General features: G+C 46.0%; 1 protein-coding gene across 1 annotated transcript in view; it reads right to left on the reverse strand.

The window, feature by feature from the left end:
• Window positions 1-1,945: 1,945 nt before the first annotated feature.
• Window positions 1,946-22,076, reverse strand: part of LOC142765575 (uncharacterized) — a 67,304-nt gene continuing 47,173 nt past the window's right edge. The window contains exons 2-3 of the mRNA XM_075866781.1: window positions 3,932-4,209; window positions 1,946-2,185 (exon numbers count right to left, since the gene is read on the reverse strand). Coding sequence (XP_075722896.1) covers window positions 1,946-2,185; window positions 3,932-4,209 — 518 coding nt within the window. The remainder of the gene's footprint in view (window positions 2,186-3,931; window positions 4,210-22,076) is intronic.

A 22,076-nucleotide genomic window follows, 5' to 3' on the forward strand; every position in this document is an offset into this window, starting at 1 on the left:
GGTTAGCATTATTAGTGACGTATTCGACGTGTTTCTGCCAGGATAGATTGTTAGTAATGTCAAGCCCAAGATATTTATACGAGTGCACTGATGATAAGGGAGCATCATTAGGAAGATACATGCAAGTGTTAGAAGCTGAAGTTTTTTGAGATACACGCATGCTTTTACCTTTTGTTGAATTAAGTTTCATCCGCCAGTCACGACACCAAAGAGACACGTTATCTAGGTCATTCTGAAGTCTGATAGAATCAGTTGGGTTTGTGATTTTATAATACAGCGCACAATCATCAGCAAATAATTTAATGGTTGAAAACTTAACACACTTAGGAAGGTCGTTTATATAAATCAAAAATAACAATGGACCTAACACAGAGCCCTGCGGCACCCCTGATGTTACGACAGAAGTATCGGAAAAAGAAAATCGTGTTGATTTACTGCACTGACAACAGTGAGCTGCTAGAATATTTCTGAGAGAAAAACTTTTTTGGTCACATGACTGCCTTTTGAACTTCCCAGGATGTCGTTTGAGTGTTGTTTGTGAAAAAAATTTATTTTAAAGGTAGTGCTCCTTCTTTCTAAACCAAATTGGCTCTACGTATTGAGTAAAGTTGTTTGTGTAAGGTGTTTAGAGTTCAGTAATGTTTGTGCAATTTTTTGGTACATAAGCCTCCAAGAATTCAGCCGAAATGAGTTAGGTTTGCATTTTTTCATTGGAATACTACTTTTTGTATGAATATCTGGCCAGTGAATACTTACTCCAAAGGAAGTATATTTTGAGAAAAAGTTATAATAGACCTCTAGAGCTAGTAAACTTAACGATAAAAAATTATTTTTTTGCAAAATTGTCATTTTTGTCCCTATGAAACACAGTTTGCACCATGTGGTGGTTCAATTAAAAATCACATTTATACCTTAATCAAAAGCAAATGAATGGTTCTTTTTATATGACAAATCTTATCAGTACAATTTTTGTTTTAAGGAAGAAAATATTTTTTAACTTTCCCATTGACGGCAAAGAGGTGGAAGCTGTCGTATGACTAAGTGGGAAGATAGGCGCCAATGGGAAAGTTCAAAATTATTTTCTTCCTTAATTAAAACAAAAAATGTAATGATAAGATTTGCCAAGTGTAAAGAATGGTTTAGTTGGTTTCGTTTTAAATATAAAGGTAACTTTTAATTCGACCACCACATGGTACAAATTCTGTTTCAATATGAACACAAATGACGATTTTGCAAAATTCGTGATTTTTTTCGTGAAGCTTAGCAGCTTCAGATGTCTAAAAATACTTTTTACTCAAAATATACCATTTTTTAAAAAATATTCACTACCTAGATGTTTCTACAAAGTGAAGTATAGCAATCAAAAATGCAAACATCACACGTTTTGGCTCAATACATACCGGAAAATTGCACTAATATTACTGAGCTTGAAACACCTTACAAAAGTAAATTTACCTTACATGCAGATCAAGTTTTGTATAGAAAGAAAGAACGGTTTTTCAAAATAAATGTATCCATAAACAGAAGGCAGAAGATAAGAAGGCAGCCACGTGACCGAAACTTTTTTTCTCCCAGAAATATTACACCGGTTTACTGTTTTAATAGAGTAAATCAGCACACTTCTTTTTCAAATTAATTTGAGAGGGTCTCCAGAATGACTGGGACATTTGGCATGGAATGACCCTACACGAAACTTCCAAAGTGAAAAACTGTACAAGGCTTCGGAATTTCACCTTACACGACTGTAAAAGCGTGGGAATGAAATATACACCAAAAGCACACGTGACGCCACCTGCTCCTTTGTTTGTTTCCGTAACTATATGGCCGTTTTCGCGTAGTTTACAGCAGCATGCTTTCGAACCAAGAAGACCGTCTAACAAATAGAAGAGAAAGCATAACTAAGCCGGCTGTTCCTGCAGCCACCGTTTCAATTAAGATTGTTGAGCTAAGAAGCACTTCCGAACTTTTCGATTGCTTTTTCGAGAGCACTGAGAGCATCCAAGGCGAGGTCAAGGGACGACAGTTCTCGGCGACGCCTCCTGCGACCAGCGACTGTAGTGCTGACAGCAGCGCCAGCGGTTCCAGCGGCGAACGTGGCGAACAGGGCGCCCAGCACTGGCAGGAAGATTATGCCGGCTCCGAAGATGATGATCAGGGGCACCCAGTAGATGATGTCTGAGAAGCCCTGCGACAGTGAAGCCACCTATATTGTGTACACTTTACTATGCCCATAAACAATACAATATCAAATTACGTGCAGGCATAGGACATAATTTTGTTTTGTGTAGCCGACAAACTCAAGGAACATGTGTGCTCTGCAGGAGGCACAGTACCATGCTATGAGCTCGAATGCGCACAATAAAGCAAGCCATTCCAATAAAAAAAAACTAAAGTGCAACTATGTAGACGTTTTCGTTAGTTCATTTGAATTCGTTTAATTTTTGTGGCATATGATAATAGAGGAATTGTAGCTTAAACGGGAACGAACTTACTTATGCGTTGATTCACTCACGGTAGTTCAAAGTAACGTCTGTTCGTAATTCCGGGTCGGATATAGTCTGAGAGAATACTACTTTGGTGAGTTTGAGCCCGAATGAGGAAAAAAATGATGAGTATGAGTGTCGGTGCCTTCGGTTGCAGCAAGTATTGATGAGTCAGAGATGAAAGAACCCAAGTGCGACATCTCTTTCTCGAATAAGTTGTAGAAAGCTCCCTTTACGTTTTGTTTCGGTGACTGATCAATGGTCCTATCTACTTATTGTCAGTAATGCTACCAGCTTGATATCGGCTCTCGTTGTCATTGACGTTGATTGACACTCATTTTAACGCACCGGCGTTCATATACCAGCTGAATTTTTATTGATCTAAGGTCATAAGAATGGCTGTCTGTGCGTCCTTTCTAAAAATTCTTTGCCGGAATGTGCCGTGGGGGGGAGAGATTTAATTTGTTTTTTTTGTCTTTTGTTAATAATATCTTTATTTTGTTTCAACTGTTCGTCGGTCGTATTTTCATGTACTAAATAAAAAAGCTCAACGCAGAGCACCGGCTATTTGAAATATAGTCATTAAAGTGCTACTCACTGCATGATCGAAGAACCTAACTCTAGGGTAACACACTAATAAGCTGACTCACTCTGGATCAAACTAAAATCGTGTTTTACGTCTGAGCATCAGTGAGTTCAGTTGAAAATTAAATTAGAGAGCTCGTGTATGAGTGAGCCCTGTTGAAAAAAAATATTACTGATTCTGAGTATAGATCAGTCGACAAAATTTGGTTAGTCTCAGTTCATGTGAGCCCTAAGCGTAAAATGTTTGCACATTTTGTTTTGTGAGCCTGCGTGACCTCCATTCCTTTCGGCGGCACATAGACGCTGACCAATACTTAAATTGACGCTACCTTTGCGAATTAGCGCCGTAAAAAAAGCGGTAATATTCTGCAGTTCAACGCATATCGTAACGCATGGTGCGTCATTGACTAAATTATGTTATCGTGAATAGTTTGAAATTTATGTACTTCAGTGTTTCTATTGCTTTAAGGGAAAGTAATGCAGGAATCCTCAGGAATAGACTTATTGTGTTTTCTTTTTTCTTTCGCTCGTGAAAAGTGTCCCACAGATAAACGCTTCACACCCAACAAGCTTAAGGCATATTCCCTAATGTATCATCGATACAAAGGCTTTTCTTATGGTAATAAGGTCCAAAGCAGGACTAGTTGGGCTGGTGCACACCTTTTCAAGAATAGCTCTGAAAGCAACTGAAAACAATCAGAACTCGTGTAGTCTCTTTTTTTACGCGAGTACCTTACGTAGCTATCCCGCACCACTTTGATGTATGCTCTCACCGTTCTACGCCGCACATCGTATGGCTAGAATAGTGTCGAACCAGTCTGTTCTTATTTGAACACATAATCAATGCATATGGCCACTCCCACCTTGTCATAACCTTGGTATACATCGTAGAATCCGTGGCTCTTGTATCCTCGGGGAGTATGTGAGGTCGCCGCTGCTTGGCCACTCATCGTGGAGTAGCCGGAAGTTTCAGCTGTTTTCAAGCTCCCCACTGTTTCCTTGTCGGCCGTTCTTCTGCCGGAGTGTTCCTGCAGCGGACGCTGCGATGTTGATGCTGTGGGCGCGTCTCTGGCAGATGCAGCAATGACCAAGCTCAGCAGTAACAGCCAGGCAATCTCGACTCGCATGAGTCGTTCTGTTCCTGAAATTTACAATATAAATTGCGTTGGACACCTTGGCTGTATGGTATGGCGAGATGGAAAAATGAAGGGGGAACACACGGAGTTTGACCAAGGTTTGGCTCGGTTGGCTATTTTGCACGTTCGGTGGGCAAAAGGTGAAGAGTATGTGAGATTGAGAAGAAATAACTAGAAAAAAGAGGGGAAACAGAATTAGAATAAACTTTATTGTAATTAGTACTGAGATTACATGGTCCTAATAGACAAAAGAGATCCCGAAATCAAATACAGCAATTGGATGATCTTTTCAAACTAAAAAAGAAGTATAGCTCTAGCATAGTAAACATACCCATTTAAATGTGTGAAATTGGAAAAAAATAAGTTTTACAGAAATAAGGTAAATTGGAAAAAGAAACACAGAAAGTACCAAGAACAGGGTCATCAATAACAATACTCAATGAAAAATATTACATCAGACATTGAAAGAACTTAATCTTTGAATTGTTCTTTAAATTCATGAATCTTTGGTGTTTCGCCTTCGTATGGAATTCCAGACTGTTATGAATGACAAAAAGGCCCTCTGCTTGCCATAGCTAGTGCTTGTTTTGGGTAACATAAAGTTGCTATTGCATTTAAACCTTGTAGTATTCCTATTTGTTAGATATAATTGGGGTATAACGCCATCATATCGCTTGAATTTAATTTCTTTGAACAAGAATTTGGTAAGGCGACACAGAAAGAGGTTAGAAACCGGTGAAATGCGGCTAGATTTGGACAGATGCATGGCTTTGGGATTAAGGGTGCTAAACTTAGTTATTATAATAGCTTGGTTATGAAGTATTTAAAATGAATATAGATGTGTGATGTAAGTATTTTCCCAACGTGTAATGCAATAGCTAACATGTGAACGAATAAACGGAAACTGCAACGATAGTAAAATGTCATGATTGAGCATGTATCATTATTTTAGATGTGCTCGGATCCAGTAGGCAATTTTTCGTTTTTCTTGGATATGTGATTAGTAAATTTTACGTGATTGGCTAGTTAGTTACGAGATACGCCTAGATAATTACAAGAGGAACTTCCTGGAATAGAAGTAGATTCAAGAAATATAGGATGAATGAAGGGAATTGTAAGGTTATTACACGGTATTAAAAGAAATTTTGTTTTTGATGCGTTTATTTGTATTTGATTATTTTTGCACTATTCGAGTATATTTCGCACGTCCTTGTTGATTTTGGACGCGAGTGTTGTGAGACGTTTGTTTGTGTCAATGATACTGGTGTCGTCTGCATGCAGTATACATTTAGAAACGGAGAGACAGCTCGGTAGGTCATTCACATATAATTAAAACAGTAGAGGAAGTAATATGGATCCTTGGGGCACTCCAATATTGACGAACATGGTTTTGTAGCTAACAAATAAAATAGCTATTACCTGCATTGTGACGTGTGAGTAGTTTTGAAGCAAAAGTAGGGCTGGACCAATAATTCCTAATGATTGAAGCTTTCTGAAACACTGTTTTATGGTTTATTTTCTTAAACACGTTAGTTTATTATAGATATACTGAAGCACCATAACGACTCTTATCAATCGCGAGTTTTAATTCATCTGTTAGTAGAATAAGAACGAGTTTAGTCGAATACCCTAGGCGAAAGCCGCACTATGATGGCGAGAAAATACTAAACTTTATTTAGTAATTGTTGAAGTGCTTTTCAATGAGCTTTTGAATTACACTGCTCAAGAATGGTAATACAGAGATGGGGTGGTTTTGGAAATTAAAGAGTGGTTATTCTTTTTGAAAACTGGTAGTACTCTGCTTTGTTTGAGCTCATTAGAGAACCAGCTAGATTTGAACAAGAGGTTTATTGTGTGCTGAAGGCTATCGATTGAGAAAAGTGCAACTAATTCTACGTGAAAGGGGTGCAATTTACCAACACCAGCACCGCCTAACTTCATGTTGTTTATAACTTATAGTACTTCCGCAGAGGTGGTTGGAAATAAAAAGAAAGACTTTCCGAGGCCATGTGATAGGGCATTATTGTGAGACGTCATTTGTTGTTCCTCTCTGAGAAAAAATCTGCAACGGCCCCGCCACGGTGGTCTCGTGGCTAAGGTACTCGGCTGCTGACCCGAAGGTCGCGGAATCAAATCTCGGCTGCGGCGTCTGCATTTCCGATGGATGTGACAATGCTGTAGGCGCGTGTGCTCAGATTTGGGTGCGCAATAAAGAACCCCAGGTGGTCCAAATTACCGGAGCCCTCCACTACGGCGTCTCTCATAATCATATGGTGGTTTTGGGACGTTAAACCCCACATATCAAATTATCAAATAGTCTGCAACGCATTAGCAATGTCTTCGGCGGTTTTAAGCATTGTTCGCTTAGGAACAATTTCAAATATTTCTTCATGGTTATGTGTCCTATTCAGAACTCAGCTAACGAATTCCCACTTCTTTGTCAAGTTATTACCTCATTCCGAGATTTTGTTTTCGTACGGCATCTTTTTTCCTGCTTTCAAGTTTGTAGAAATAATAATGAGAACTTTTTGTGCCACGAAGCAAGATTTCTGATCAATGGTTGTCGTTTGATTTTTCGCTAAAGATCTTCTTTCTGGTGCATTATTGCAAGTAATTTATGTGTTAACCATAGATTACAAGATGACGCTAATTCGATGGGGCATTTCACTTGGTGGGATCGATGGTCGAAACAGGATTTAGGGATATAAATCAGAAGGGAGTAAGCCTTCGCAGAATCATTCATACTAACGATGGACGACCAGTTCACATTAGACGCAGCTTATACAAGATGACGCGACAGTGCAAAGGGAATCAATTTATGATAGACTAAAGAATAACAACAATGAGCTGAAAAAATATAAACGAAGAAACTTAGAGCCACATAAATGACGAGGCCTTTGAAGTGGAGTAGGCCACCGTAGTCGAAAATGAGGATAACGTGACCCGCATATTAGCCGAGCTTCAGAGCAAGCGCTGACAGCACAGCGATATATCTGTCGGTTCAACACCGTCAAAGTTTGCGACGTGCGGGCGGCTATGGGACTTGCTGAAAAGCCAGGAGCGAAGTTGTCAAAGTTAACAAATAATCAGTTCGCAGGTGACTTGTGCACGTACAATGCGTTCTGGGAGCAATTGTATCAGCTCTTCAACCGGAATGGAAGTCTCACCAGTACAGAAAACTTTATTAATTTGAGGCAATTTTTGAGAGGAGGCACTGGGGCAGCTATAGCGGGGCTACCTACAACCTAAGCGTGCCAAGAAGACGCCTTAGTCATGCTAAAAAGATTCTTTGGCGACAAAATGCCCTTAGATCAGGAATATTTCTCAATGGTTCGAAAGACTTACTCCTGCGCATTCTTCTAACGAAGTGGCCCAATGCGCAAACTAGACCACCAAGTGCTAAATAACAACCACGGGTTGGAGGCTCTTCGCGTTAGCAGGTCGTCTTTCTCATTGATGCTATGCGACCCTGTGCTAAGGATTTTGCCACATGACATTGTCGTTGCCTTCCACAGATCTTACAAAACAGAACTCTTGAGGTTCGCCGTCGACAACCTTCAAGTTCAGCATGCCACGGAACGAGATCGCCTTCTTTCGTCTGTCTGTATTGAATTATAGAGTTCAAAAAAGTGACTTTGGGGAGCAGAAAGAATATGGCGAAGTGGCTGATCCCTGAAACCAAGATAATCCCCATTGTCATTGCGCCACCAATACGGCATTGGTACTTCATTTTAAAGTTTTTACTACTCCCACGAGGCTGACCTGCATTTTTTGCAAATCGAAGCAGCACAGGATAGAGTCAAGCCGTAGAGGTGTCCTGCCGTAGAGGCCTCCCGCTGTCAGGTAAGAAGTGGCTTCTCCAACAAAAAAGAGGGGTGCTTTCGATGCACCATGCAGTACATGTCAGGGCACAAAACACTGAAGGAGAATAGAATGTCTCTCTTGTAGAGGTCGCCATGCTTCTATTATGTGCGACCCAGACAAGCTAAGGCGAAAGCCTCGCGAAGGCGTCAAAATGACTGGTGAACATTGGACTACCGAGCCAAGGACCTGACCTCACAATTCAAATCGTAAAGAGTGCCATGAAATTTTCGACACAGCAAAGAAACGACTCCAGTGCTAGCAGACCCGCCTTGAACGACATGTTCAAACCCGCACTAGTGAAAGCCTGGAGCCGGCCTTACATGCTAACCAAATTTGAATCATGCAGCAGATGCATGACGTCCTGCATAAAGAAACGAGAATGAGCTGACCGCTTCATTAGAAACCAAGGTCACCGAGTCTTGATCGATTGGAGTCGGGCGCAGAGCAGACTGATTTTGAGTCGGAACAAAGTGGCCATGTCAGCGCGATGAGGAAACTTCAACTGTTACGGGGGTTTATTGAGGTACACAGTGACCAGGAAGATAGCAGCAGCAGCAGCAGCAGCAGGCAAAGCGTAGCCAGGGAGTGAACAGCCAAGCGAGCCAGGCGATGGCAATGCGCTTCCGCATGTGTTCATCTTCTTCCTCACAATAACCCCCAGTATCGAGAGGTAGCCATTTTGGTGACTTAGAGAGAGGTCAGAGGGTCATAATACGGCTTGAGATGGTTAATGTGGACTGCTTCTTGCCCCCAACGACGAAGGTCGGAAGAGGGCGTAACGGGTTCAACTACATAATTAACAGGAGAGGTCTGCGCAGCCACGTGGTAGAGTCCGTGATACTTCGGAAGAAGCTTAGACGAAATGCCGGGAGCAGCAACTGGCGTGACCCAAAGCCTCACGAGAGAGTCGCCGGTGAAAGGGTCAGGAGGAATGTCGGAGTCGTGACGCTGTTTTTGGCGACACTGTTGGTCGTTGGTGTAAGAACGGGCCAGTTGTCGGCATTTTTCGGCGTGGTGAGCCACCGCAGACACAGGCTGGTAGTCGTCAACGTCTGGATGGTATGGCAGAATTGTATCAATGGTGCTAGTGGGTTCACGGCCGTATAGCAAGAAGAATGCGGAAAATCCTGTGGTGGCTTGGAGGCGGCGTTGTAGGCGAATGTGACAAACGTAAGAACAGGATCCCAATTGCAGTGGTATGGCGCAACGTACATCGGCAGCATGTCACCCAGAGTTCGGTTAAATCGTTCTATTAATCCGTTCGTTTGTGGGTGTTGAGCGGTAGTGGTGCGGTGAATAACTCTCTATTCCGATAGGAGTGATTCCAGTACGTCTGAGAGAAATACACGGCCGTGATCTCTGAGCAGTTCCCGAGGGGCGCCATGGCAGAGAAAAAAGCTGCGTAGAATAAACGAGGAAACTTCTTCGGCTGTTGCAGGTAATGCAGTGGTTTCGGCGTATCTTGTCAAGTGATCCACGACGATGACAATCCAGCGGTCGCCAGCGCCAGTGCATGGGAGAGGCCCGTACAAATCAAAGCCGACGTGATCCAATGGGTGGGCTGGGCAGGCAAGCGGCTGGAGAGGTACTGTGGAGAGGTGCGAGACTGGTTTGCGTCGTTGGCAGGTGAGGCATGAGCGGACGTATTTGCAGACGTAGCTGTACATTCCGCGCCAATAATAGCACAGGCGAAGACGCGTGTACGTCTTGAACACGCCACCGTGGCCACACTGAGGGTCATTGTGAAAAGCGGAGCAGAGATCGCGACGAAAATGGCGGGGCACGACCAATAACCATGTGCGGCCATCGTTCTAGTAGTTACGGTGGTATAAAAGACCATCGCTGATAGCGTAAGGCTGCACTTGGTGGCGTAGCGCTCGTGGAGCCGGGGTGGTCAGGGGGCTTGACAAAAAGTTTAGAATTGTGGCGATCCAAGGGTCATTTCGTTGCTCCGAGGTCATGTCCAAGATGTCGAGTGGCGAAATATTGTGATTGTGACTAGATGCGCTGGCGCCTGAAATGAGTGCGAAGCGTGACGGTGTGCCAGCATCAGAGTGTTGTTGGCCGGAACAATATACGACATGGATGTCGGATTCCTGGAGTCGGCGGGCCCACCGAGCAAGGCGACCTGACGGGTTCTTGAGGTTTGACAACCAACACAGAGCATGGTGGTCTGTTACGACGTGAAAAGTACGACCGTAAAGATAGGGATGAAACTTCTGTAGTGCCCATATGATGGCCAGGCACTCTTTTTCGGTTACGGTGTAATTGGTCCAAGGTTTTCTGAGTGCACGACTGGCATATGCAAGGTTCCACGTAGTCGGCGTTGGCATCGTCATGTTGTGCGAGCACAGCACGAAGGACGACACCACTGCCATCAGTGTGAATTTCTGTGTGCGCTCGGAGCAAAGCGACGCAAAATTGGTGGAGACGAAAGCAGGCGTCAAAGTGTCGTAAACGCATCGTCACAAGCTTCTGACCAGGTAGAAAGTTCACTGTCGTCTTGGAGAAGTGCATTGAGAGGTGCGATGACAGTAGAGAAATTACGAACGAAGCGCCGAAAATGGGAGCATAGGCCGATAAAGGTGCGCAGTGCTTTCAGGTTAGTAGGCTTCGGGAAATCGAATACGGCTTGAAGTTAAGCAGGATCGGGAGAGTGCCTTCTTTGGAGACGACATGACCTAGTATAGTTAGTTTTCTAGCGGCGAATAGGCACTTTTTCAAGGTAAGCTGAAGACCGGCATTTTGGACACAGGTCAAAACTTCTTGCAACCGTTGTAGATAGGTCGGGAAATCTGGCGCAAAGATGACAATATCATGCAAATAGCAGAGACAAGTGTGCCACTTCAAGCCACGTAAGACGCCGTACATCATGCGTTCAAAGGTGACGGGTGCGTTACAGAGACGAAATGGCATTACAGTGAGTTTGTATAATCCATCTCGTGTTACAAGCGTGGTTTTGGAGCGCTCAGTCTCAGCCATTGACACTTCCCAGTAGCCAGAGCGGAGATCCAAGGAAGAAAAGAACTCCGCTCCTTGCAAGCAGTCGAGTGCGTCATCGATTCGTGGCAATGGGTACACATGCTTTCGGGTAATCTTGTTAAGCCGGCGATAATCGACGCAAAATCGTGTTGTGCCATCTTTCTTCCAAACAAGGACGATAGGTGATGCCCAAGGACTGTTTGAAGGTTGAATGACACCGCGTTTAAGCATGTCATTCACCTGGACATCGATAAGATGCCTCTCACTCGCCGATATTCGGTAAGGACGCTGCCGAATGGGCGCATGGCTTCCGGTGTCGATAGTATACGAAACAGTCGTTGTGCAACTGAGTGCCATTGCTTGGCAGTTAAAAAAAGGAAGAGAAATTGTACAGCAAGCGAAGAAGTTGGTTTCGTTGCGTCGTCGTAAGGTCGGTGGCTAAAACTGGTGTGAAAGATCGCGGTAGTGGCCGAGGAGTTGTTGTCTCTAGGGTGGCTATATCAGTGGGTCGTCCATGGTGTCGAATATCGATTATGACGCCTGCAGCTCGGCTTCGCCGAGGGTTTCCCGGCATCGCAAAGTGATTAGCTCAGGCGATGGATTGATGATGTACATCACAGAGGCACCTGTATGGAACTCGAGAACGGCAAATGACAATGGCAGTGATCGGCGGCGAACTAGAAGTGCAGACGGTGCGAAAAGCACTGAGCCATCGTCTCCAGATTCACAAGAGATGGAGACGAGAACAGTAGACTGGGCAGGCACAATGGTGTCGTCTCAAACTGTGATTTTTTGACATGTGTCCTTGTCATTGATGATATCTGTCTAAAATGGGAACACCTCGAGTTAAGCGCGGGCTCAATTTATGATCGCACGATGTGTAGAGAGTAAATCCCACCCTAATATGACGTCGTGAGAACAAGATGGCAACACAATAAATTCGATCACATAAATGACATCTTGGATGACGACACGGGCTGTGCAGGCACCGGAAGGCTCGACGTGCTGCGCGTTGGCTGTACGAACGAATAGTCCAGAAACAGGCATCGTGACTTTTCCAATATGGCGGCAAATGCGGACACCAATCGCTGAAAGGGCAGCGCCAGTGTCTACAAGGGCTAGCGTCCATGTTCCTTCTATAGTGACTTGAATAACGTTTCCGCGAGAAATTTGAGGCCTTATGCATTTCGCCGGAACCGCAGTTCTCACATCCTGAACTGCGCTACTTACTTTTCCTGGCGCACTGGGCTCCACCGTTGGTGCATGAGGGAAAGGGAGTGGCGGCGATGAGAAGGTGAGTGGCGAGAGGAGGGTGGGGCCTGGGAGGTAGAATCAGATTCGTAGTCGTCTGAATAACTGCGGCGGGGTTGACGTCGCGCATACCTGACCCATGGTGGACGCCCACTGTTAGAGATAGGTGGTGCACGAAAGTGACAGTAACGGGCCACATTTCCGACTAGGCCACAATGAAAACAAAGGGGATGGTTGTCTTGCGTGCGCCAAGGGTCGTCGGCTCGTGCGTACTGTATGAATGGGCAGGCAGGCAGCAATACTGGCGGGCGAATAGGCGGACTACGAAGGCTGTAACCTTGCATCACAGGCCTGGAAGCTACTGCGGCGTACGTCAGGGGAGCAGCAGTTGGAGCCTGATGAAGCGAAGGTGAGACCTCTTCGGCGACCTGGTCCCTGATGATGTTTTGAAGAGGGGGCGTCAACGGGGAATTCGACTGGTCGTGAACAAGCGGCATCAGCGAAAGCTGGCGGGCGACCTCTTCATGAACGAAATCCTTAATCTATTGCAGCAGAGATGAGTTGTCAGGAGCAACAGCCAATCCCGACGTTGAAGTCCCCTGTGGATGAGAGCGGCGCGTGGCTGTGCGTTGTTTGCGCAGCTCATCTATACTTTGGGAAAGACTGACAAGTTCAGACACTGTGGACGGGTTCTTTGCCAGCAGCATCTGAAAGGCGTCGTCTTCAAACCCATTCCATATATGCCTGATCTTATCGGCATTGCCCATTGCCACATCAACGCAGTTACACAGGTAGACAACGTCTTCAATGTAGCTGGTGAATGTTTCACCATCCTGCTGCGCGCGGCCACGCAACCGTTGCTCGGCTCGAAGCTTGCGAACAGCGGGGCGCCCGAATACTTCCGTCACGTGCGTTTTGAAAGCAGCCCACGTCGGGAAGGCGCGTTGGTGGTTTCGATGCCACACGCTGGCGACACCACTCAAATAAAATGACACGTAGCTGAGCTTCGCAGCGTCATCCCAGAGGTTGATAACTCTTACCCGTTTGTATTCGGCGAGCCAGTCTTCAACATCTTCCTCTTCTGTACCGCTCAAGATTAGTGGGTCGCGTCGACGCGATGGGCCAGGGCAGGCTAGTGTGGGCACCAGGACAGCAGGTTGTTGCTGCGGTTGATTTGGTACGTCATCCGGCATTGCAGAGGCTGGCTTGAGCGTCCGGCTGTGAAGTTCCAGGTTGGTGCGACCTAGCAGCTCCACCACTTGTTACGGGGGTTTATTGACGTACACAGCGACAGGGAAGATAGCAGCAGCAGCACGCAAAGCGTAGCCAGGGAGCGAACAGCCGAGCGTGCCAGGCGATGGCAATGCGCTTCCGTATGTGTCCATCTTCTTCCTCACACAACGTATGATTAGTGATGAACGGCTTCCTAAAGAGAGCTTCGAATGCAAACTTGCGGAATCCACGAAGAAAGCTTCGCAGACAGACCTGCAGAAAGAGTACGAGTCCAAAGTAGAGAGACCAATTCAGGAATTAGACGAGGTGCGCGAGCGGCTTCGTGCAATGGAGGAGAAGCTCATAATAATCTTTTCCCTGCTGCTCAAGATACAGCAGTTGGACATGAAAACATGCCAAGATCAGTTGCAAACAGAAAGAAGCAGCAAGGACAGAGCGTCTATTGTCTTCACTGGAAGACGACGAGAAGAGAGACTCATAATGGGAGCGCAGACAGCCACGTGCAGAAGTTTTCTGAGGAAGAACGAGCACAAGGTTGCCTGTGATTCCACGAAAGTTCTAACACCAAGCGGATCTCAAAGCGTGTCTTGCTCAGCTAAGATCACGAATACTTGTGAAATACTACGAACATCAATGCCAAGGCTGCCGTACTGCCTTCCAAGCAGAGATAACATAAGCCTGTGGACAACCCTGCACCACTTTGGCGAAAAGCCCTAGCAGCTGAAACAGACAATGCAGCTCCTGCTGTGAGGACCATCGACCTGAGCGCCTTTAACAGTGAACTATCAGGGAAGGAAGTCATCATCCAGAATGCCCAGTAGAGAAAGAAGCGGTGGCAACAGCAAGATGACTTTGAAAAAAAGGCTCACACCTAGCCGCCGTATTTTTACAATGGAAGCAGTAACGCACACTGAAGATTTCAGGTAACGCAACACCGGAAGTGCCTGACCGTAGAGACTAGACGTCATTGTGTGGCCTGGAATGTGCTCGATTTCTCGTGTTGAGCCTGAGCGAAAAAAACTACGAGCTTTGTGCCAGCATGCCAGGGAGAGCGTGGGCTCTTTCGAAGAAGAAAATTAGGAAACTTTTTGTGCGTTTTGAGCTTATTCGGACACCAACGTCTGTCTGAGTTCTCAAGTCCTTGTTACTATTCAGTTGGCCACATTTTTTACAAGAAGTATGCGAGCCTGTCCATTGCGATATCTGGATCGTACTCACTATGCGATTGCTTCGCCGCGGTGGTCCAGTGGCTAAGGTACTCGGCTGCTGACCCTCAGGTCGCGGGTTCAAATCCCGGCTGCGGCGGCTGCATTTCCGATGGAGGCGCAAATGCTGTAGGCCCGTGTGCTCTGATTTCCGTGCACGTTGAAGAACCCCAGGTGGTAGAAATTTCCGGAGCCCTCCACTACGGCGTCTCTCATAATGATATGGTGGTTTTGGGACGTTAAACCCCACATATCAATCAATCACTATGCGATTACCAATGATGACCACTGTTCGGGCTTCTTTTGACGGCGAAAGTATATAGGTAATGTTCTGGCTTTGTTACGAATTTAAATATCCTAGATAAAGTAAAAATTGACGTTGCACCGATACTGAGCCCGCAGAGTCTTAGGCAGATTCAAGACATAGAGTGACTCTGTGGTAGACTACTTGACTGCCACTCAGAATAGTTGACTTGAACTTGCGCTGGGATCTTAATTTTTAATCTTTGCATTCGTTGGATCAACGTTGTCGATGTGAGTTTTTTCTAATTCCATTGCAACTAAATCACCAATGCCTGTTATGGTCATTCCGGCCAAGATATGAACTGTTAATCACCGGCGGCTCATACCTGGACACCGCATTCGGTGTTGAACGAGTGTGAACCACGTGAGTCTGAAGAAAAGGTTCTCGCAACTTAAGTGATAGAACTTTCACTTTATGAATGTTATGTTCAGATAGACATATACATCATACGGTGTTACCCTCTCATGCCAAACTTAAGACACCCTATAGGTTCATCTTTAAGAGTTGTTTCTGGTGCGTACTTTTAATGATTAGTGCACTAAGTCTTTTCAAACTTGCCATGAACCCACTATGTAGATTTAAGAGAACAAGCACCGTAACGGGCGTGCCTTTTGTAGTGGGTGACCGGATTTAATGCCATAGTCGCATGTTCTGACGCCCACTGGCAAGAGGTGCTTGTACCACGCATTATAGCTGCAATATTTCATGTTGTATTGTGAATCATATATAGAGGTCGCGTGTGTTTGTAAAGCATGAAAGTCACTTGTGTGGCATTGGAGACTAACATCATCATCAACAGCAAGAAGCACGGCTCACTGGTCTCAAGACGATGTGTCACTATCAATGGGAGAACAACAACAACAACAGCAACAACAACAACAACAACGACGACGACGACGACGACGCTCGCGCTGCGCCGGAGCTCGGGTTCGCCGAAGCTCGGGCTGACCTGGAATAAATGGCGTGCCACGTATGTTCTGCTGAGTCAGTGTCGTGTGTTGTAACAGTGGCGACGAGGACAACGAGGACCTCAACCAGTCCTGGACCCGCAGAGCCATGAGCGTGGGACGGCCGTCAGGGTTTCAGGAAGCGTGGTCAACGTTCTGAGTTCGCCTCGAAGCCTTCTTCGAAGCGGAAGACATCACGGACACGACGAAGCGACGAGCAGTGTTAGTGGCTTCACTACCAGACAGCGCAATTCAAGTGGTCCAGGGACGTTGCCATCCGAGGCGAATCAATGCACTTAACTACTACAGTGCCGTTAATTATCTCGAGGAGTACTACGCCCCTGAAGTCAACGAAATAGCGGCAAGTTGTGTTTGTTTTACTCGATCACAACTAGAAGGAGAGGGGGCACATGAATTTATTGCTGAAATAAGGCGGCTGGCAGAAAAATACAATTTTGGATCGTTGCTTGAACGCATGCTACGAGACCGAATCGTGTGTGGAATCTTAGATGAAGATCTGAGACGACATTCGCTGACCCTCAGGAACCTGAAGCTAACGGACGCAGACAATTTCGTTGTTGCAGCTCAGAACGTGACCGCGAATGCTAGAAGCATGCAATCTACCGATCAGAGTAGCATCCAATTCATGCGTCAGAATAGGCCCAGAAAATGGTAATCCAAAGCCAAAAGCACGACACCTTGCCATAGGTGTGGTAGTGAAGCTCACTCGAATGAGCAGTGCTATATGTTCGTACGGTTGAACGAGGACACGACACTCGAATGTGCCGAGAACAAACCCAGCGGAAGCCCCGTGGCGCTTACGTCCTGTCGGCCGCAGCTGACGATAGCTCAGAAAATGAGTAGTTCTATACTATAGTGGCTCATAAAACGAATACTGGTCGCATCGTTAAGCCAATTTTCAAAGAAATTGCTTGGAATGGTGTGCCACTTACAATGTTGATCGATACGGGGTCACCTGCTAGCGTTATTTCAATGAGCCTGTTCAAGTAGAATCAAAGCAGATGGCCGCCTTCAAGCAGCACCACTCTCGAATCGTCATATTTTTTGGGGGGGAGAACTCCAGTGGTTGGAGAAGTTGCGCATGAAAGCAACCTGTCAGGGGCATGAAGTACAGGGCAGCCTGGTTATCGTCGATACACCTGGACCAACGTTACGCGGAAGGGATACCATCAAGGCGTTTAACAATTGTGAAGTGGCCATGTTGAGACCAAATTTCGTCGCAAACCTCAACACACGGAAGGAAGACCGCACGAGCCAGGAACTTCACACTTTGCTCAAAAAAGAGTGCAAAGTTGTCTCTGATGCTTTGGACGAATTCGTTGCCGACGATGTGATATCACCATTTAGGGCGGAAGAATGGGCAACGCCAGTTGTTCCAGTTGTTAAGACTGATGGGTCCATTCGACTGTGTGGAGGCTTTCACCTGACAGTGAACACGACCACAGTGACCGAAGAGCACCCACTTCACGTCTGGATGACATCTTCGCATGACTGAATGGCGGTGAAGTATTTAGTACGCTGGATTTGACTCAAGGGTACAACCAGCTGCCCCTGGACGACGAGGCCAAGAAGCTGACAGTCATAAACACTCGCAAGGGCCTATTCTGCTCGAATAGGCTTCCTTTTGGGATTAGTTCAGCTCCGGCCATCTTCCAGACGCATATGGATTTCTTATTCAAAAATCTCCCGGGTGTACAAGCCTGTCTGGATGACATCATAGTGACTGAAAAGCGCAATGACCCTTCATTGTCAAAGCAAGTCTTGCTGCGCTTACGGGACTAAGGTATGAGGCTAAACATCAAGAAATGCAAATTCAGGCAAGAAGAAACCTTCCTCGGACCTCGAGTTTATGCTAATGAGCTCAAACCGAAGGACGACCACACTGAAGCAGTTCTTCAAGCTTTGGTCCCCAAGTCAGTGAATAAACTGAAATCCTTCTTGGGCTTAATCAACTATTATACCGAATTTTACCGAACCTTTCCACAGTCCTAGGGCCATTATACAATCTGCTAACTAAAGCAGGCTATACAAAGGTAAATGTTTTTGACACGATTTGACCCTTAAAAACCTTTGAAGTTGGAAAGTGACGTTTCATCTGTAGGAGGGGGACACTACTTTCCCATCACATCAATGGCACAGACTATCCGCTTGGATTTCGCTCCAGAAGTATGTCCAAAGCGGAACGAAACTACTGCCAGCTAGAAAAAGAAGCATTAGCCCTTGTATTCAGCGTGACGCGATTTAAGGACTACTTATATGACAATCACTTTGTTTTGGTGACCGACCATAAACCACTGGCGGGTTTGTTTAACCCAGGAAAAGTCATTCCTTCCATGGCTGCGGCAAGGATTCAGAGGTTGGCTCTTGGACAATAATTGCAGTATTGCAATATTGCAGTATCACAGGGGAACGGAAAACTCAAGTGTTAATGCCTTAGCTCACCTGCCATTACAGAGCACACATGATACCAGCACAGAAAATTCATCAGAGCATGTCCTGTACTCGGAATGCTTGGAAAAGAAAGCGATTAGTGTCAGCGATGTGGTACATTTTGCAGAAACGGATTCTCTGCTGCAGGAAGGTATATTCTGGATTAAGAAAAGCGGGCAAAAATTTTTGTCTGAAGAACAGAGCCGCTTCCGGCCGTACAGATGGCGAAGCTCACTTACTAACAAAGCTTGGTCTACTGGAGACACCGCATGGTGCTTCACGGGGCGCTAAATCGACGCGTCTTGGACTTGTTTCATGAAACACACTCAGGCAAGACGACCACGAACAACCTTGCAATATCCTTATTTTTGTTTCCGGGTGTAGACAGTGAGATCGAGCGATTGGTGCGAGGATGTCCTGCTTGTATACAGGCTGCGGATATGCCTGCAGCGCAAACACCTGTACCATGGCCCACGACGGAAGAAAAATGAAGCTGGTTGCACGCTGACTATGCAGGTCTCATTAAAGGACACGTGGTATCGGTAGTTGTAGATGATGAAACGAAGTGGATGGAGGCAGTTCTAACAAAATCTGCACCAGCAGAAGTGACAGTGGAGGCCCTGAGGGCAGTGTTTGCGATGTTCGGTCTACCACGTACTCTCAGTTATGACGGATAATGAATCTAAGTTCATGGGTTTCCAATTCTGCAGTTCCTTAGCGAATAACCAAGTAAAACTCTTGACGACAGCGTCTTGTCATCCCCAATCAAGTGGTTTAGTGGAGTGAGCCGTAAGAACATTGAAGGAAGGCTGGAAGAAAAACGAAGAAATTGCGCTACAAATTCGACGTTCAAGATTTCATTTCCGTTACCGCCGCACGCCAGTAAAAGAGGGCAAGCATCCAAAGGAGCGTTTGCTGGTGTATCAAATACGAACGAAACTCGACTGCGTTATGCCGACCACAGATGATGTTAGAGCAAAGCCAAGCTTCCAACGAACAACAGCGATGGCCGGTAGGACAGCTTGTTTCGACACGAACGTTACGGCCTGGGAAAAGGTGGGTACCAGGTATCGTGCGGGACCATCAGGGCAAGCACGTGGTCACAGTGGACACAACTGAGGGAATGGAACGACGGCATTTTGACCAAGTGCGATGGCGAGACGTCTCCGTTGACGAATCGTGCGACTCCAACACGGTATCAGCCCGTCAACAACGTTCGAGTGAAAGCGCAAGGGATTCACTGATTCTGGCCACTCAACCTTTGCGGCACTCAACGCGGAAGCGTCACGCTTTTGATCGTTTGAACTTTTGAGAAAAAGAGAAGCTGTTCATCGGAGACTAACATCATCATCACCAGCAACAAGCGCAGCTCGCCGGGCTCATGACGCTCGCCCTGCGCGGGAGCTCGGGTTCACCGAAGCTCTGGCTGACCTGGAATAAGCGACGTGCCACCTGTGTTCTTTTGAGTCAGTGGCATGCGTTGTAACAACTTGCAGTGCATTTCCAAGCAGAGGAAGTTTTTTTTCACAGTATTCACAAGCAGACGCGTGACCGTGGGGTATAACATCCGCTTGCCACGAAAAGGGTCAGGGTTGGAACCCCTATCAGACCCATACAACCCGTGTTGTATTTCTTCCTGCAGGGACTCGCTCGCTGGATTCCGTTTAGAGCGGCTGTGCCTCCGCGATCTCCGACGACAGCGCAGCTCTGGCCAACCGGCTCGCCCTCCGCCATCTCCCGAAGCCGTGAAGCTCTCGCTGAGTGGTTCCCCGTCCTCGGACTCCTGCGACCGTGTCCCCATCTTGCTCTGTCTTATCTTTACTTCTCTCTCTATCCTTTTTAATCCATTCTTATCCCCTTCTCTCGTGAGCCACTGTTGAGGTGTCGCACTGTGATGCATACAGTTACGGGGCTCACTTTTATCTTCTTTTCTCTCATTTAAGAATCATTTGCCCTTTTGCCTAGGAATTTTTTATTTAGTTGCATCATATTATATGCGAACATTTTTAGCGAACTTCGGCGACTTTGAGCGTATCTATCTATCTATCTATCTATCTATCTATCTATCTATCTATCTATCTATCTATCTATCTATCTATCTATCGATCTATCTAGCCTCCTACGACTTTCAGCTCTCCTGGCCGTTTCGATACTGGTATCGATACCAAACTTGGTATGGCATAACATGGCTGTATGAAGAACATATTTGACTAGTCATAACATAATAATCATATCAAGCTTGTCATGAATGTCATGATTTACATTTCATGGTCCTGCAGCTAATGCGGTGGTTTTGTTCACATAGCATGTTGCAAAACTGGTATGGTATGACATGACTGCATGACGAGCACAAGCTACAGACCCTAACATGAAAATCATGACATGCGTGTCATGTAACAACATGAGTACAAGCAATGGTCATGATGCGCTCGCGGCTGTTTCGCCAGCGTCACATATACCAAATTTGGTATTACAGTACATGAATGGATGACGAACGTATGCGACTGGTGCAAACATGATAATCATGAGATGCGTGTCATGCGACAACATGACTACATGCCACACTCATGATACGCTTGCGGCTGTTTCGCTAGCTTCGCTTATACCAAGTTTGGTATTACGGGACGTGATTGGATGACGAAGGTTGATACAGGTGCAAACATGATAAACATGAGATGCGCGTCATCTAACAACATGACTACATACTACGTTCATGAAGCGCTCGTGGCCGTTTCCCTAGCTTCACATGCTCCAAACTTCGTATTACTCAGCGCGAACGGACGACATAGGTAAATGACACATCCAAACATGATAATCACAACACGCGCGTCATGAAACAACATGACTACATGCCACACTGATCATGCGCTCATGGCCGTTTCGCTAGCTTCACATATGCCAAATTTCATATTACGTTAATTGATAACGAAATTATGTGACTGGTGCAAACACGATAATCATGAAATGCGTGTCATGTGAGAGCATGACTACATGCCACAGTGAAGGCGCCAATACTTTTCGACGTGACGCGGTGCGCATGTTCGCCGGCATTCATTTCGGTTTCGTCGCGTAGCGCCTTCGTTGCCACGCCAGGCGCCGGTCCTGCCATATACTGGCAGGCGTACGCCGCGCTGCGTTGCTTTGACGCATGCGTCCAGCGTCTTTCCGTCACGAAAAGAGAGAGATGCAGTGTTGTCTGTGAAACGCATCGGCGCGAAATGCAGCATGGTGTATTTGGCGCTGGTGGCAGCCGGGCCGTGCCGCGGACGCTGGTCGTGCCTGGGGTCTGAATATATAGTGCTCGCGTTTTGCTAACGTAGCTTCACTGTGTCCAGCGCGCCAGCACGTCAATGCTACATTTGAGCATATTGGGGCCTTCATGATGCGCTCGCGGCCGATTTGCTAGCTCCACATATAACAAATTTGGTGTTACGGGATGTCAATGAATGACGAAATATATGACTGGGGCAAACATGATAATTCTGACACGCGTGTCACGTAAGAATATGACAACATACCACGTTCACAGCATTCTCGCAACGGTTTTGCTAGCTCCGCTTATACTAAATTTGGTATCACGTGACGTGAATAGATGAAGTTAAACGACACATCCAAACATGATAATCATGACACGA

This window comes from Rhipicephalus microplus, chromosome 1, assembly GCF_043290135.1.
Source record: "Rhipicephalus microplus isolate Deutch F79 chromosome 1, USDA_Rmic, whole genome shotgun sequence".
NCBI classification, from domain to species: Eukaryota; Metazoa; Arthropoda; class Arachnida; order Ixodida; family Ixodidae; genus Rhipicephalus; species Rhipicephalus microplus.